Source organism: Triplophysa rosa, linkage group LG9 (assembly GCF_024868665.1).
Source record: "Triplophysa rosa linkage group LG9, Trosa_1v2, whole genome shotgun sequence".
Taxonomy (NCBI): Eukaryota; Metazoa; Chordata; class Actinopteri; order Cypriniformes; family Nemacheilidae; genus Triplophysa; species Triplophysa rosa.
Window position 1 is genome coordinate 11294985 of NC_079898.1, and position 17935 is coordinate 11312919.

At 37.9% G+C, this 17935-nt stretch overlaps 2 protein-coding genes across 4 annotated transcripts in view; one reads left to right on the plus strand and one right to left on the minus strand.

Moving 5' to 3' along the window:
* LOC130558936 (probable G-protein coupled receptor 153) overlaps positions 1-12641 on the plus strand; it is a 30240-nt gene extending 17599 nt beyond the window's left edge. Inside the window, exons 4-6 of one of the 3 annotated variants that reach the window (XM_057341675.1) lie at positions 6390-6419; positions 9372-9391; positions 10130-12641. In XM_057341675.1, coding sequence (XP_057197658.1) covers positions 6390-6419; positions 9372-9391; positions 10130-10903 — 824 coding nt within the window. In that variant the 3' untranslated portion in view covers positions 10904-12641. Of the gene's footprint in view, positions 1-6389; positions 6420-6875; positions 7061-9371; positions 9392-10129 lie in introns of all 3 variants that reach the window. The other 2 variants (XM_057341676.1, XM_057341678.1) reach the window with 2 other exon arrangements.
* A 3759-nt stretch (positions 12642-16400) lies between these two features.
* Positions 16401-17690, minus strand: her3 (hairy-related 3). The gene is made up of 4 exons (XM_057341682.1): positions 17578-17690; positions 17382-17477; positions 17179-17260; positions 16401-16817 (listed from the first exon to the last, which is right to left on the minus strand). Exons 1-4 carry the CDS (start codon positions 17629-17631, stop codon positions 16426-16428), a joined length of 624 nt encoding a protein of 207 aa, XP_057197665.1. The 5' UTR covers positions 17632-17690; the 3' UTR covers positions 16401-16425.
* Between the last annotated feature and the right edge of the window lie 245 nt (positions 17691-17935).

Consider the following 17935-nt stretch of genomic DNA (forward strand, 5'->3'; position numbering starts at 1 on the left):
TCTTGTGCTTTCAGAATCGACGAATCTGCTGAGGTCGTTCATGCACCTCTTTGGCAGAGGACCTGTAACCGGAACTTGGTCACCACCTTAGCACCCCCTGACTCGCACAGATTTTGAAGAACTTTGTCATTTATCTCTCCGTCAATCTGTAATAAATCCTCAATAAGTGCATCTAATCTGAATGACACATAGTCATTTGATGCATGGTTATCGACTTCATTGGCTAAATGCTGTAACTCTCTAGCTAATTGTGCGCACGCCATAAACGTTATACACGAAGCAAACGATCAGTGAGTGACGTGACGTTAGTCCAAAACAAGTCAAGAGTAATCGATCAAACGCTTCAATCTACGCTGAACCAATAGTAGGCAAGACCAACCCATCTAATTATCATACAAGACACAGAAAAGTAAGAATAAATACAAGAATAAATAAATAAAAGTGGAAATAAATACATGCGATAATAAATAAATATAAAAATAAATAAACGTATAAATAAATAAATGTAAAAATAAAAGGAAATGATAAATAAAATAATCTAAAAATAAAAAATAATAATAATTAAAAATAATTAAAAATGGACACAAAAAATAATAAATCAATTTAAAAAATGAAAAGAAAAGTTAAAGCTAAGATCAATAATAGCTAAAACGAATTATTTTGTTTTATCAAACCATTCATTCCTTTATTTATTTTCATATTATTACATTTATTCGTTTATATATTTATTTATTTATACATTAATTCATTTATAATTTTTGCAGGTTTAGTCCTCCATAATCTTCTACCCAGTAACAAAAATATGTCCATTTTAAAGTTAAATGCATCAGAACAAATATCTTGTATACAATGTTGTGCCATAGAAGTAAAAGAGTCATTGTTTGCATACAAATGAACATAGAGCACAAAAGCAAAAGCAAAAGCAAATAAAAACGAAGCAAAGTGGTTATTACACTTTGTTAAACTGCCTTTAAAACAGATTTATTATTGATTATTATTGATAAAAGTCCTTTTATTGTAAAACAAAAATATATAATACAATATATTACATTATTAATCATTTAAGTGAATCTCTTAATATATGAAAAGTGGCAATTCTTTATCTATTATTCAATATATTGTATATATTCTTTTAACTAATACACTACTCTATGAATTTCCAAATCTATATTAAAGGATTTAATGTATTGGTAGTTAATTTAATTTTGAGGAAAATATATTTTCTTAAGAGTAATGTCAGTCTTTGAACCCTGAAATTGAAGTGTTGATACTGTAAAATAAAGTTACTCACTTTAAACGATGCTATGCCAACTGCCAAGAGGTGTGTTCGACTGCGCAGACTACACCGAAGTATCGCAAGAGCTCAAAACGGCGAAATCTCCAAAAGATGACGAGGGTGCAGCACAAAACTGATATAGTTTCTTCCTATAGAATCGTGCAACTGATTAATAGATGCCTAACTCGTCATTTGGAGGTTGCATGCAAAAATCTGAGGGGGAAAGAATGTGACCATTAAGAATTAGTATTTTTATTGAATCGTCAAAGTCTTAAAAAGGTACGTTTACATCAGTGCTGGCAATTCTGCATTTTGAGTTTAATATGCAGTTATTTGTGCATCTTTATAAAGTGAGACGCACGTCTTGCCGCAGTTCCTCTGACTTAAACTCCGTCTTTGAACTTAACCACTCCTCAAGTCCCAGCTAGCTCGCTTTGGCCCAAGGTATTCGCCGAGCCAAACAACGCTGGCTAATTGGCCCTGAGTAAAAGAGTCTCCACACTGCCTGTGAATATTCGGTGCGAATGTTCATCGCGATAACGTACTAGAACAAAAACAATAAATTCCTATGAAACTCTTCAGATAGATCGCATTTTTTTTCGTCCATGACAACAAATTTTTTCACAGCTTCCAATTAAATTTGAGCTTTACATCACATGTAGGAGAAAAATGGACTGCAAACTCTCCAGCAATAAACACATAGTAGATCAGGACACCGGCTCTGAACAGAGGAACATATTATACTACTAATGTGTTCTTACTGACTTTTATTATTAGTTATTTGTTCTAGATTACTGTTTTAGGAGAGAAATGTCACATTGTTTGAGATTGGTGTTCATCATATTTGCACATATACACCATGATGTAACATATTTATTTAAAGCAACACTTTGTAGTTTTACGACCTTAGAATAAAGTCTTTTATTTCAGTGGTAGACAACTCTTAACTGGATGAATTCTACTGTCGCTGCTACCTGAGCAGCCTCATAGCAGCTATAAGCACACTCTGTGAGTTGTGTGTTGGGGTCAGTACACACAGCCCCGCCCATCCCCTGCCTGCTAAAGAGTGCCATATGGTTTCCAAACTACATTTCTGCATTCACCGGTTCCATCAGCTTAGTAAACAAATTCACGTGTATTGTGCTGCCCACGGGGAATCTTATACAGCGACATTATATACAGCACTGCTAACAGACAATTGCACTTATCAACCACATGGAGGAACCTGTGAGCAGAAGTTCTAAAGTGTTGCTTTAATAATATTCATGAATACTAAGGCTTGTTTAAATCCTTAATTTAAACTGTAATATTACCTACAAATCTTTAAAATGATTAATATGTACATTGTGATTTTTAGCTTAAAATAAATAGATGTTCAGTATAACAAAAACACAAACTGGTCTATATTTCCTGTAGTTTAAAACATTAAACTTTGCAGTGAAATATTACAGATAAATGTCTATGATCTGCGCGTTATTACTTCGTCATACATCAATCTTTTCTGAAGTAATGCCAGATTATCAATATCTGTTGAAAATATGCTTATGTAGTGCTATAAACACAACAGTCATAACCAGTCCGAACATTTTTATGTTAAAGTATGACACAGACATGAAAAAATACTGACATTTTCTCAAATCATGTTAATTTGTAAACTGATTATACAACGTTTTACATCAGTCTGTATGATTCCAGCTGCCTGCATTTCTTATTTTACTGAAACAACGGCGACCGCATTGTCCATCAGCGCCACCTGGCTTACCGGAGTGAAATCGCGCTTGATATGAAAGCTGGGTTCGTCTGGGATCCGTTTCACTTTGTCCCGTGTCCCCCGCAATGTGGAACAACCTTAAGCCCCTGCGAGGCACGATCAAGCCCGGAAGTGACTGTGGAAACGCAACTTACTAGCACGCCTGCTTCTGGCTCGATAGTGGAAATCTGGCTATTTTTGACCCCGGGAGAACATTTTAATCCACCAATCAGATTTGAGGGACTCGTTTACGGTTCATTTGAAGTTTAGGTTTACAGCCAGGTCTAGGTGTTTCCACACCATTGTAATTCACCTAGCATTTTGCCTTGGTTTTAGGGATAAGTTATGGTTAGGCAGTATGTAGCCCCAAGAACATCTCTCACTTGGCAAATCCGTTTAAGCTTTGATCTGAGCCATGAAACGCTTGACCGATGCATTTCCAGCATCTTCTGTATATCTGGCCTCTGTTCAGCAGTGAACGTATGATGTTGACATTATGTCTTTACACACTGAGGATAACTGATGGACTCATACACAACTATTACAAAGATACAAACATTCTCTGATGCTCAAGAAGGAAACACAAGGCATTGAAATTTTCCAGATTGTGCAAGGTGATTGTAAACTTTTGACCACCGCTTTATACTTGTATAGGTTAATCATGTGATTTATTGTATATAAATAAGTAGATTTATCATGTGACTTCGATTTTCGGCCAGATTATTATAGTGTTTGCAAAAGTGTCTTTATGCAATTTCTTAAGATTATTGTATGTGTGTTTATACTGTAACAATTATAATATTTTTCTGTGGTCATTGACTCTATGCCACAAAAGCTATCAAATGCTTCAGTTGTATTAAACCTGAAAAGCATTTCTTGAAGAAAAGATCGGTTGAATGATCATGGATGGCTGTTATTTGTCATCTGCTCTGAGGCTTTTATGAAGTATTCACATATGATGAAAATCTGATTTCAATCGAAAAAGTTCACCATGGTAACCAAACTTTCTGCCAAAGGTACAAAGCCAACAAAATTCCAGCTTTCAGTCGTCTGTTAGACAAACGTAGTGTATGTTGCACAAAAAGAGAAGCATGAATGTATTTATTGCATGTGTGAATCACTTAAGTTTACAGCTAAACTGATTTATTCACACAAACTGTTGACACAACTACTTCGTTATTTACACCCAAGAGCAACAACAATCGAAAAAAAAAAACACTATAGGGTGTATGTTTCAAGGCAGAAAAAAATATTTGACTTAAGGGATTTATGTTATTGCCGCATTAGAAAGGTGTGTGTACACACATAAAGTTCCCTCTCTACTTTACTTCACATTTTGGTTGAATTAAAAACACTTTCTATACGTCTTCCCCACATTTCAGGGCTCTATAATGTTTGCCATAAAGCAATTGCACCGTGTTGTACAGCCTATACTTTGCATGCAGCGAATGCACAGTGCAGCCTTTTGATTAGAATCCATTTTATTTGAATGATTTCAGTCATACCACCCACTAACCTTCAAGCCAGCCCGCTGTAGAGCACCTGATAGAAACCAAAAATATAACAGGACAACATTGCTGTGGAGTACATACAAGTGCACACAAGAAAGACATCAATGCCCAGCAGCAAAGGCAATGCAGTAGTCTATGTACATTTCTGCTAATGTATTTCTGTATTTAAAGAATGTGCAGCATAAGGTGCCTTTATGCAATAAAACTGTATGGGGGAGGGGGCGTGGTTACCTCGAAATGCATTTTCAAGTGCACATTGAATTTTGTTACACTCAACACGCGGTTTGGGAATGAAATTGCCATCCCAACTGTTCAACCTGTTCTTGTTAATGCATTTAAGAAAAAATGTCGATCGTACCTAAATGTACGATTATTAAAAAAGCAATAGTGTAAACCTAACATTACTTGTGAGAAAGCAAACCACACTCAAATTGAATTCATAAGGCATTCAAATATCTGTTTAAATCAGTGTAACTCTGGAATGCTTTTGTCTAGAGACCTAATCTTGGTCTTGTTATAAAGAAGAGATTCTATACTTTATTGTAAAAGTGTCTGGAGTTGAAAAATGGTTATAGCAGTTTAATTGTACATTACAATTGTCCATAAAATAATCAATAAACATTGTTTTATTTTACTAAAAAATCTCAAAAAAACTTTTCTTGTCAAAAAACCCCCCAGATAATAAAAGACATACTTCTAAACAAGTTGTTTTTGTCAAATTTCAAGCTGATATCACACAAAAATGTGGTTTCTGGTATAATTTGAATCGTTACACCAACAACTGCCACTAGGTGTCATATAGGCTCCACTGGTTTACTGCAAACAAATTAAAAATTTATCAATTTCATCATTATATATGAGAAGGACAATCTTGGAGCTTTCCAATGAAATAGAAGTTTTTTAGATTTATTTTTAAATTTACAATAAAATATGATTATGAATATGTAATATTCATAATGGTACCAAATGGGTCCAGTGACATTTGAGAAAATTGCTTTTACTAAGTGATTTCTATTGCAAAACAGTTCTGAAATATAAAATCTACGTTCTTAGAGCTTTGCAATGATATATAGTTTGTCAGGATTAAAATGGAATTGTATTGCATAACTTCAGTGTTCCACTGAAACGGTGACATTTAGCAGCATTTAATTAGTTTTATGCTCACTCTTGTCTTAAATGAATAAATGACTACCCCTACATAATTTATTTTTGTAAAACACTGGTCAAATATGTATTCTAGAGTCTGAGACCTTTCCACTGATACATAGTTTGTCATGATTAGATAAGATTTTAGTTGTGAAATATTGAAGTAAAACTAGGTGTTCCAACAGTGGAACGGTGACAGTTTGGGGTTAGAAATCACTTTTTAGCCCCACCCTCAAAAAAGGGGACCGACAGCTAAGAGGTTAAGTAACATAGTGTGCAGGAACTGGCAAATGTAAATGACTGAATGTTCATTTTCATTTTGCACCTAAAATTGCACATATGATATATATAAAAAATAAAAATGTACCTCCAGAAATACATTACCATACTGCATTGCCATATTGCATATTGGAATTATGGAATTTTGCTCCCAGTATGCTTCCATACTCCCATTGCACCACTGCCCACAATATCATAATTACTAGAATGAAACGTTCTATTAGCCAGCATCATATCATTCTTACTCCCTCGAGGATCTGCAGCCCTCTTGCACTCTTTAGAGAAAATCCCACAGTGTTTCAAACAGCAGAAACTATGGTTACAATGGTATTTATGTTTGGTGAGAGAAATGAGGTCACATGGTAATGGTGAATAATGTGAGGATTTTGTGTCTTAACCACTTGATTGGTGCTCTGCTTCTTTCCAGACGGTTTGCCATGTGTAACACAGCTCAGTTGTATGTATGAGGGTCTTTGTTGTTGTTGTTGTTGTTGTTGTTGTTGTCGTCGTCGTTGTGTCCCACTCGAGTGCATGCTAAGCTGCTTGCGCTAACAGCATTTCATCAGTCCATCCTGCTGTGTCACCATTCGGCTAGAAGATCAGCATTTCACACTGCCCTACAACTGCATTTAACCTTTGAGAAAAAAAAACATGAACACCAAGTAATCATTTCAGAGCATCAAATTCGAGAAGCTTATTAAAAATGCTTTGCTCTCGTCCTAGAGCGATTTATCCACTGGCAATTTTCGTCCAATGCGGACCCCAAAAACCAAAGAAAGAAAAGATGATGGACTTGTTTTTTCCTGCCTCTTCGTCTGTTTGTCTGTCTGTCTGTCTGTCTGTGTATTCTAAGCACGTTTTATCTTCTTAATCCTGATATCTATATATATATATATGCTTTCTGCGTTTGCAGAAAACAGCCAGGACGGAGGCATTCATCAGGACTTAATATATGACAGAGCATTTGACTATAGCTCCGCTGCTGATATCATGACGGTAGACCGTATTGCCAAGTACGAATTGTCCACCTTAGAAAGGGGGGGCCCCCAGGGTTATCCAATGAGGGAGCTTCAGGAAGATAAAATGCACTATTTGCAGGTATACTTGCATTGATTTCATTTGTCATATTTTGTTGTTTTTTTAACTGTACAAATGTGCATGTTGCCATGGCCCTCCTCCTTTTCAAAGACGCAATATATTCACTCGAAATAATACTATCTGCACTCATTACCTATTTCATTTTTTACATATTCAGATTTGGCATTGGAGAATGATGTTTTGAGTGACCTAACCCTTACTTTGCTTTGCTCACCTCAGTGTATCTTCTGTATAGGCCTAGTCATTGAAGTCACTCCCTAAACGTTTCGAATGAAACTATTTGAATGCTAATTCAAAACACACTCAGGACAGAAATCTCATGATGTGGACACTCTGCACCGCTACAGCGTAAAGTCTGATGTTAGATCCGTGTTGCAGAACACAATTCAAATCGTTAAAGCTTACAGTACGAGGTAATGAAGAGCTCATAACCAAATATCAGTTTTAGAGCTGTGTAATGCTTGAATCTTGAATTTAAACTGATAGTTCACCTAAGGGCTGTAAGATATTTTATGAAAAATGCATGAAAATATGGCAACTGTTTGCAATAACCGAATGATCATCTGAATACTTCAAAAGGTAACGAACAGTCAAAGTTTGAGCTTGATCTTTACTAAAAGAGTGTAAAACATGTACAGTATGTTGGTTATATCCTCTTCAGGTTTTTAAATATATTGTAATGTAATTGAAATAGATTATACAAACCTTAAGCACATTGCATCGCATTTTCTTCAATATCGTGCAGCCCTAGTTCACATGTAGCCCATCAGCGCTCACTACTAACATCCACATGTAACTTACTTGAAAGCCTGAGCTCTTTCCCATCTGTATCATACATAACTGACCAGCTATAAGAGAATGTCGGACTGAAACAAAAGAACCTTTGCTAGGCTAGGCACACTGCAGTACCAGACCGGCTTCCATCGCTGATTCTGTTAATAAACATGTCGCATGAAACAATTTATCTAAAATCTAAAACAATCCTAGCATTGTGCTTGGAAGGATGTTGTTTTGCAACAAAACACTAATGTTTAGAATAATAGAACAGTATGACTTTGTATTATTAGAGGACAGAATCGCTGTTTCGAATCGCTTTTTGAATTTCACCAGTGTTTTGCATCATCATCATCATCGAGTATCAGAACGTCATTATTTTTTGCCGTCAGCCTACAGAAAACAACACGGAGAACAATTTGTCGCCTTGGAATTATACGTTTGTAGCTGACTTTTTTTAATTGTTAAAATTGAGTTACTCATATATTCTTGTTACAACTCGTTTATATGATGTGATGTTTTTTCTTTATGTTATGTGCAATTTGGGGCTTTTTTAGAAAACAAAAAAGGTTTTTATATAGAATGCAAAAACTTTGAAGCTCGCAATCTGAAAACTGTTTAGAATGCCAACAGAACCTTATTATTCCAAGGCGACGAAGTGCTGTCAAACAGTAGTATTGTTCTTGTGAGATACTAATGTTTTGAGAGCAAACAAAGTTTTATTTAAAGCAGCAGGGAAACAAAAATCAAACGTTTAAGACATTGGTTTCAGTGTGTCCTGTACAGTGTTGGGTGTAACTAGTTACTAAGTAATTAGTTACTGTAATTTAATTACTTTCCCCTTGAAAAAGTAAAGTAAGGGATTACTATTATTTTTTTCTGTAATTTAATTACAGTCACTTCTGATGTAATTCAACTAAATACTTTGTGTAACATATGTGTGTGCAATAGTGGAATTGACGTCAAAATTCAAAGTCTAACTTTAAAATCTGTGCTTTAATGTATAATTCTCACATTTGTAATACTTTGGTCAGTTAATAAGAGTACTTCATGTAGTTTAATATTATTTGATTGAATGAATTAAAAGAGCCCTTTCATGTCTATCCTTGAATTACTTTAATCAAGGTTGATGTAAGATATAGAAAGTAATTCGTAATAAGTAACTAAATACTTTTTGGAGAGAGTCATTTGTACAGTAATCTAATTACACTATTGAATATGTAATTAGTAACTAGTAATTAATTACTTTTTCAGAGTAACTTACCCAACACTGGTCCTGTAGCTGGTTAAAGGCTATAAAAACACTTCTAATGTATTAGAACTGTGAAGAACGATTTAATAATGCTTTGCTTCCCTCTGCTGGTCAGAGTGCGATCATGATCGATCAAACCTCAACTCACACAAACTCTGCTGTCCCATTCCTGCATTGAACCAACAGCAGTTGCTTTCCTGCTATAGGCTTGTGCTGTGTGCTTTGAATAGTGTTTTTAGATTTCTTTCAAATACTAAAAACTCATTTTATGTCTTTCCTGTGTAGTTCTCAGAACAATGTGGAATGTGAGTATAAATTGGAAGAATACGCCATTAGAAAAATAAACCTTGCACACAAAACGTTTGTAGGGAGTTAAAAGTACTACTTTCAAACGTAGGCCTGGGTTGCTCGTGAAGTTACCTTTATTTTAACACCTATCGCATGGCAATACGTCAATATTTCATTATTTTCATTCAATATTGGGGGCTGAATTTCATAGACCTCATTCATATGTTTTAGTACATGGGCAATTCCAGCATAATGGATGTGACATTTGCAGTCAAAACGTAAACGTATGTAGTTATTACGTTATCATGTAAAGAATGAAGTTATTACGAACATTTCCTAAACCCCTGTTTACAGATTGTCTCTACATGCATGTTTTCTATTTAGGATGAGGGATACCCAACAGATGGCTCGTCAAAGAACAGAAAACAGTTGTTATATTTTATTTTTCATGTGCCCATTCATCAGGAATATGGGTGGTACAAGAATTCTGCCTATAGGGTAAAACCATGCTTTGAAACGCTTTAAGAGATAACTTGCATCATTTTCGGATCGTTGAAAAGAGCTTTGGGGATAAAGTTGACCTTTGCACGGAGTTGCCCACATACTTTGATTTGTTTTCACGCCTGTGGCGGTAGGGTTAGGGGCGGGGTTTCATCGTCGCTTTTTTACATCAGCATCGAGAGCATGCAGAAACGTTTCTGTTGACTGTTGCTCGATCCTCGGTCGTCACTTATCATATGTCTGTGTCACTCCAGGTGCCCCCTACAAGAAGATACTCCCACGACGAAACCGACATGTGGACCACCGGTCAGATCCCGTCTTACCTGCATCGCTGGGGCTCCACGGAGGACATCATCGGCATCCCGCAGTACAGCTCGCCGCACCACGAGAGACGCCGCAGCAGCCCGGCAACTTGCCGCGAGGAGAACCATGCTCGCCGCAAACGGCGGCGGTCCGAGGACATGCATTCGCTCAAGCAGATTCCGCGGGTCGAGCGTTATGAGGACGATTTCAAGTGCTTTAGCCGCGACGAAGTCATCAATTTCATCGACGAGACGCCGCTGGCCAGTCCAATGCGGAGCCCGCGCCGCGCCTCGGCGGTCTCTCTCGTGCCCGACACGTTCGAGCAACACGTCATCTTATTGCCGCATTTCCCGCTCACGCATTTTGAACGCGAGCCTCAAGCGCTGAGACGCTGCTTTGAACAGGGCAAGTGTGCTGCGCTGACTGAAATCGCCCAGGATGCTTCGAGAAGGGCGAAGGACGGCGGCAAAGGCTCGGGCACGAGGGCATTACACGAACATGGGCACGACGAGAAGCGCGCTACACACATGGATCATTCGGGCCCGAGTGCGCGGACGGGCATTCGGCCCTCTTCAGATGTTAGGACAGCACAGGTCGACGCGCCACCCACTTGGTTGGACGGCAAGAACCTGTGTAAAGGGGAAAGCAAAGGAAGCACAAATAGTTTTATAAGCTCGCAATCGGCTTCCCCGGGTTACGTCACTTTTACCACCGAATCTATGTGATCCACAAACTGATGCACACTTTCCCCACAAATATTATATAGCTGTTGCAGACGGCGGTAAAGTTAGTTTGACGTTTGGCATTCGCGTATAAATAACACGCGCGTTGCATTATCGTGAAATACGTACGCCAAAGTTCGATTTTGCGTGCATATGATACGCCAATTTAGCGCGCGTGCATATTAACCGGCAATTTGTCTTATTAGCCTGTCCCCAAACCATAAACCTAATGTTAGCGTGCGTGCATATTATAACCTCTACCCTAACCCAAACCCTAAACCTAACAGTATTATTTTAATTATTTCAGTGTTTCCTCTTCATGTACGTTTCAAAATGGCGCCTGCTCTCCAGCGAGGTGCACGCAAACATTGGCGTATCATATGCACGCAAAATCGAACTTTGGGATACGTATTTCACGATAATGCAACAGCGTGTTATTTATACGCAATTCATGAGACCGGGTTGGACATTCGGTTTCATACCAATTAAACTCTTTCCGCTTGTTATGTTTTGATCACAAACTTACTCATATACACATAAACAGATGCCCTTTACGTTGCACATTTCTAGAAATATATATAGACCTATGTATATATAATATATACTTTTAATCTATGCAATTATATAAATCCATTAAACGACAACACCATTTGAGATAAAGGTATCAAATCAACTGTAAAATATTCAAAATATTATTCCCTATAATTCACAAGTCTTGTTAATCTGATTACAGAAATCATATTTTTGATGTTTAATATACTGTACCAATTTAAAGTGATAGTTCACCCAAATATATATTTCTAGAAATTAAGCCTTGTGCAACGTAAAGGGCATATGTTTATGTCTATCTGAGTTAGTTTGGGCTCAAAACATAACAGGCGGAAAGAGTTTAATTGGTATGAATCCGAATGTCTAATGAATGTCGAATGTCAAACTAACTTTTGCCGTCTGTTGCAGCTGTGTTTCTTAGTATTATTGGGAGAAGGTTTGAGATGGCATGGGGACGTCATTTTAGTAATTCATGGTATAGAAATGTATTGCTTTTCTGTGGGTTGTAAACGGTTATTTACGGAAATAAAAGAGCTCACAGATCTGGGTTGTGCAACTTCAGCAGTAAATCAGTCACATAGTGTTTGCTTACAACACATCACCACTCACAGACTCCTGTGTTTTTGTTGGTTCTGATGGCGTGGCATGTTTTTTTAAACTTAAATAATATTTTGTTACATTGTTTAAATTGGAAGATGTTAGTATTTTTAAGCGCAGGATTATCTTTGTACATCTAGACATGGCTACCAATAAGTGGCTGCTGTTTCATTTAACAAAATAGTTTCAAAAGAATTTCTGTTAAGTGCTTTGTGATGATTAAAAATGTATTTCTCATGCATTGTTTTCCCATGATACAGCCTTTAATCAAAAAGTGAGACTTTACAAAAAACTCCAGCAGCCTGTACACATTTCACAAAACAAGTTGCACATTCTTGCGTCTTAAAGAAAGGGCCCTTTTAGTGAAAAAGTGAACATTTCATACATATGAAACAACAGAAGGGTAATATGAACACATTTTCTAAGCAAATCCAGAAATGTCCCATTGTTAAATAATCTTTGTTGATATGTTTATTAAAAGCCACATTGCTGCTGCCAGCATGCACTTCTTAACATCTAAATGAAATACAGATGAATTGTGAAATATCAGGTGGTATCTTGGCAGCTTTATAATGGACATGCACCGCCCCCCCCCCCCCCCCCCCCCCTTGACTTGAACTTGAAGCGGCCTGGCAGTTGTTTTATGAAGTAATATAAATTATTTTTTGCAGAAAATAATTATATGTAGTAGCATTAAAACTGGAAGTGGAATAAATCACTACTGCATTAGCTATTTTTGCAAGATTGACAACAACAGCTAAGGTTACGAGGTGAAAATGGATTGTTTTATTGTTCCAAATATTATAATTTGATAGATTTCAAACTGAAATGTGTTTTCCTATTATGTCACATTCTTTTTCTTTGGCTTTCTGGCTCTTTTTCCTCTCTGGTGTAAACAGAACACCATGCTCTTGCAGAACTACAGCGGCTTTTGTCTCAGTGATCACAATTTTAAAGTCACCTCAAAAAGTACGATGGCGAATTAAAATAAAGGAGCCGTTTAACATTTTTTGCGTTTTGCATTTAATTCTTAAAGAACATAATATTTAAATTAGTTCTATAAATGCTTTTAAAACATTAGCCATTTCAAAATAACATTAGCCCTTTTGAGTCATATTTGCGTTTTTTGGGAAAGTGTATTTTTTATCAACTTTTTGTTAAACTACATTGTGCACACAAGTATACACTATAAGTATAGTTGTGGAAGTTCACTTTGGAGTAGTCCTTCTGCAAACTACTATAATTGTTATTTGAAGTTGCCTACTTCACATTTACTTTCCAATGAAAGCATAAACATTTCTGTTCTCTTTGCAGATCGAAGTATGTAAATAAATATTGTATTTGATGCCAAAATGTAACAACCGAACAAAGACAACTCAAATTAGCTTTCAAATTCAAAAAGGCCAATATGAAAAAGTATTTTATAGGGTCCTTTATCAAACGTGTTTTTGGTTAAATGATGCAATAGTTTTCGAAGAAAGAATGCTAAATTTAATGAATAGGATGAGTGATATCACGACAATTATTCATATATTCGGAGTATAACAATGACTTTATATCGATTATAAACTTAATCAGTCACTGCTCTCTTTCTCTGCTAGTGTTACTAAAACGTCTTTCTATAGCCCCAAGGTGAGCAATGCACCTAACACTTGCAGCTTTTCAAGGCATTTAACTCTTCTATGCCCCCCTCCTCCCCCGCCCACTTATCTTGCGGAGCACTTTGCTGTATTTTCCGCTGAGAAAACATCATCCGTCAGCAAACACATCTCAGCACCTCAGACCTCGGTACACACTACCCTCACTTCAAACGTTGAACTCTCCTCTTTCGCCCCACTGGCTGACACTGTAGTCACCAGACTTCTCTCCAGCCACCCCACCACCTGTCCCCTTGAGCCAATCCCCTCCCATCTCCTTCAGGCCATATCCAGCGCACTCACACACATCATCAACACCTCCCTGCTTACGGGCACTTTTCCATACGGGCCCAGGTCACGCTCCTACTTAAGAAACCCACATTGGGACCCCTCTGCTACCGACGGTTACAGACCTGTCTCTCTCCTCCAGTTTATTGCAAAAACACTTGAAAGGGCAGTTTTCAACCAGGTGTCTTCCTACCTTTCCCAGAATAAACTACTGGATGACAAGCAGTCTGGCTTCAAAACAAACCGCTCCACTGAGACTGCGCTGCTTTCAATCACCGAAGCATTGCGGCTAGCCAAGGTGGAATCTAAATCCTCGGTCCTGATTCTGCTAGACCTATCTGCAGCGTTTGACACTGTCAATCACCAGATACTGCTAGCAACCCTGTCATCTCTAGGAATCTCAGGCACTCCTCTCCGCTGGTTCAAATCCTACCTCTCCGGCAGTTCCTTCAGGGTATCGTGGAGGGGGCTCGCTGTCCACTGCTCACCACATGATCACTAGGATCCCTCAGGGATCGGTGCTTGGACGTCCTTGGGACCCATCGTACGGGCACGCGGCTTCTCGTGTCACTGTTATGCTGACGAGATCTACAGCTCATTTCACCCAGGCGATACCACTGTAGCAGCTCACATAACAGCCTGCCTAGAGGACATCTCGGCTTGGATAAAAGAGCATCACCTCCAGCTGAACCCTGCCAAGACGGAACTACTCGTGTTTCCGGCACACCCCACGGCGCAACACGATCTCACCATCCGACTTGGCAATACAACAATCGCTCCTTCCAAAACAGCCAGGAACCTCGGAGTCCTATTTGACGTGAACAGCTGTCCTTCAACGATCACATTGCAAAGACAACGCGTTTGCATGCCGATATGCCTTATTCTACGTGAGAAAGGTCAGACCGTATCTCACTGAGCATGCGGCACGACTCCTTGTCCAGGCCCCGGTAATCTCAAGGTTGGACTACTGCGACGCTCTCCTTGCCGGTCTTCCTGCAAAGGCTATCGAGCAACTCCAGCTGGTTCGGTACGCAGCAGCACGCCTCGTCTTCCAACAGCCCAAAAGGGCTCATGTGACGGCCCTTTTCAGCTCTCTCCACTGGCTACCGGATGACGCCCTTATCAGATTCATGTCACTAATGCTTGCCTACGGGACTATCACCGGATCTGCACCGGCATAGTTTCACACCCTCCTACACCCCATCAAGATCCCTGCGTTCAGCAAACCAGCGGCGTCTTGTATTGCCTTCTCGAAGCCCGTATCAGATTCTTTCCCGCTCTTTCTCCTTCACAACTCCTTCCTAGTGGAACACTCTTCCTAACTCAGTCCTAGCACATTCACAAAACCCATCTCTTCTGTAAATACTTGACAGCATATAAAAAAAACTAACCCCCTCTCTCTTTCTCTCAACAGGTATTGTTCTGGCTTTTATTGTTCTGGAAACTAGTAATTTGGCATTAACACGTATTGTATTATTGCCCCTTTATGACATAACGCTTTATTGCTCCCTGAACTCTCTGTAAGTCACTTTGGATAAAAGAGTCTGCTAAATGACTAAATGTACATGTAATCCACAACGAAGTTGTGTCAGTGTTCAGTGTACATGATTTGTTTTTCCTTAAAAGGCATATGACAAATTGTTCTGTATTGGCCATTTTTCCCGAAAGAACCATTTACTAAAATTTCTGTAAGAGCAATGTCTTACTTTTCACTTTTCCAATGCAAAAATGTTCTTTTAAGTAATTAGCCAAAAGGTCTTTCGAAAAGTGTGAAAGGAATATCATGAAAAGAGTGAACATTTATTTTAAATTTATTTATTTTTCTGTTTACTCGTTTGTTTACCCAAATTCACTGCATTTTTGTGACTGCAATTAAAATAGCTATGCGGTATTACTTACAGGTCTCAGTGTTGACTACTAGCCTACATTTGAAAATATAAGCTTTGAAAAGTGCTCATCACACCATCAATATATATATATATACAGGTACTGTATAGGGTTATAATTCATAGCATGTTGTGTAAAATCATAGCTTTTGTATTTGTACTTTGAAATTCATTACCAAAACATTTTCTGTCTGTAACTGTACACGAAGGCTTTGCCATAACGAAAGCGCATCAGAATAGTTTGTTACCCATTTTGTCTCTTATATGGTGAGAAATAAAGGTGAAACTATGAGGTTAAATCGCTAGTTTACGAACGGTTTTACGTGTCATAACCTTGCGATTAGGAGAAGTCAAATACAGTGGAGAGTTTACCACAGTTGGAAAGTAATACATTTACATTTTGAATGCTGTTTACAAAAAGACACATTCAATCGATTTTTTATTATTTATTATTAAAATAAACATTTGTTCCACAGCTATACAAAAACAAGATCTATACATATACAGTGCATGATAAACAGAAATTAGAGCAACTGAGAAGTTTCTGCCTTTAAAACGTGATGAGGTTTTACCATGGCCGCCAATAATTCTGTTTCAATGCCGCCAAAAATCGCTGATCAACATTTGCATTTTTAAGACTGATATGTCTGTTTTTCGTGTGCATGGATCCCGGGGTCTCAATCTGTGGGACGAATATTCTTTCTTTCTGACAAATGTCATTCCTCTTCGACACAGAGCCACAAGCGTCTGCTTTGAGCGACAGATGCTGAGCGTGTGACGCATCGCTCTCCGCGGTCCTGAAATGAAGAACTCTGGAGTCTGTTATTCCGCTCTTGAGATGTGTCAACATTGAGTGGGAATTACTATTTGTGTCCGACATGAGGAGATATTGACTGACACCAGCTAGACAACTCCTGTAGCCAGCCTGATATTCCGCAGAATCACAACATGTGGAGGTTCCTGTGTTGACAGATATTCACACTTTAGTGTCTACGTCCAGTAATTCACTTATTCACATAGTACAGATAATCATTCAAAACTCTGGACACAACTGCTCATTAGAAAGATCTAGAAAAATATATATATATCATAAAATATATATCATTATCTCAAACAAACACGTTGAGTTTCAACGTGTGCTGGCTACTACTATATAACTTCTATAAGGCCCAGTTGCATTGGCCTACACAACAAATGTCAAGCATTGTGATTCATCAGATCAAAATATATAATTATGATAATGAAAAAAAGACATGTCCAGTTCTTGGAAACTTGTAATGTCAGAGATTATGACATGAGCCTTACAAAATACCATACAAACCTCTCTCGGTGTTTTGCAGGTGTCGCAGATGTTTTACGGTCAGCTCTAAAATGTCAGCCTTTTCCAATTTTCGTTTGCGGATCTAAAGAATACAATAAAGGTAAATGATGAAAACTTTTCCAGACAGAGATTACAAATTACAGTTGTTTTAGCGTAGATCTAAATGACAGATTCAATCTTGTTTAAGGACTTAATTTCCTTACATTGTTAGAATAGACCGTTTCCAGGAGACTCTTCAGTTGATTCAAACATTTATTGATTCGTGCCCTTCTTTTCTTCTCCATCAATGGTTTGGAAACCTAAAGAACGAGATAGTTTTTTTTAAATCCCATGTAACATAAGCCTACAATGTAATAGAATGTTCTTAGTTAAAATACACGTAACCGCGTCTTTAAACACCTTTTTAACGCACTGAGTTTTTGCAGTGACCACACTGTCCGATTTCGAAGCCATTCTTCTTTAAAGGTGCTCGATGTGCTCAGATGATCCGATTTTCTTGTAGAGTGAAAGAATTCGGCCTTTTAACTTTATAAAGAGAGGCTTACTTAACATGTCAATGCGCCGTGCGCATCATTGGTGTACAACAAAGGACATCCATTTAGTGTCCCTCTGCTGAACAGCCAATCAGCATTCAGCTTCTCTTTGCTGTTTTTTGCTTTTACAAAAGAAAAGAAAAAACGTGAGTTCGGCATTGACATGTAGTCTGTTTGTCAAGATGCTGGATTTCCCAATTTATTCGTTTTTTATTAAGGAAAAT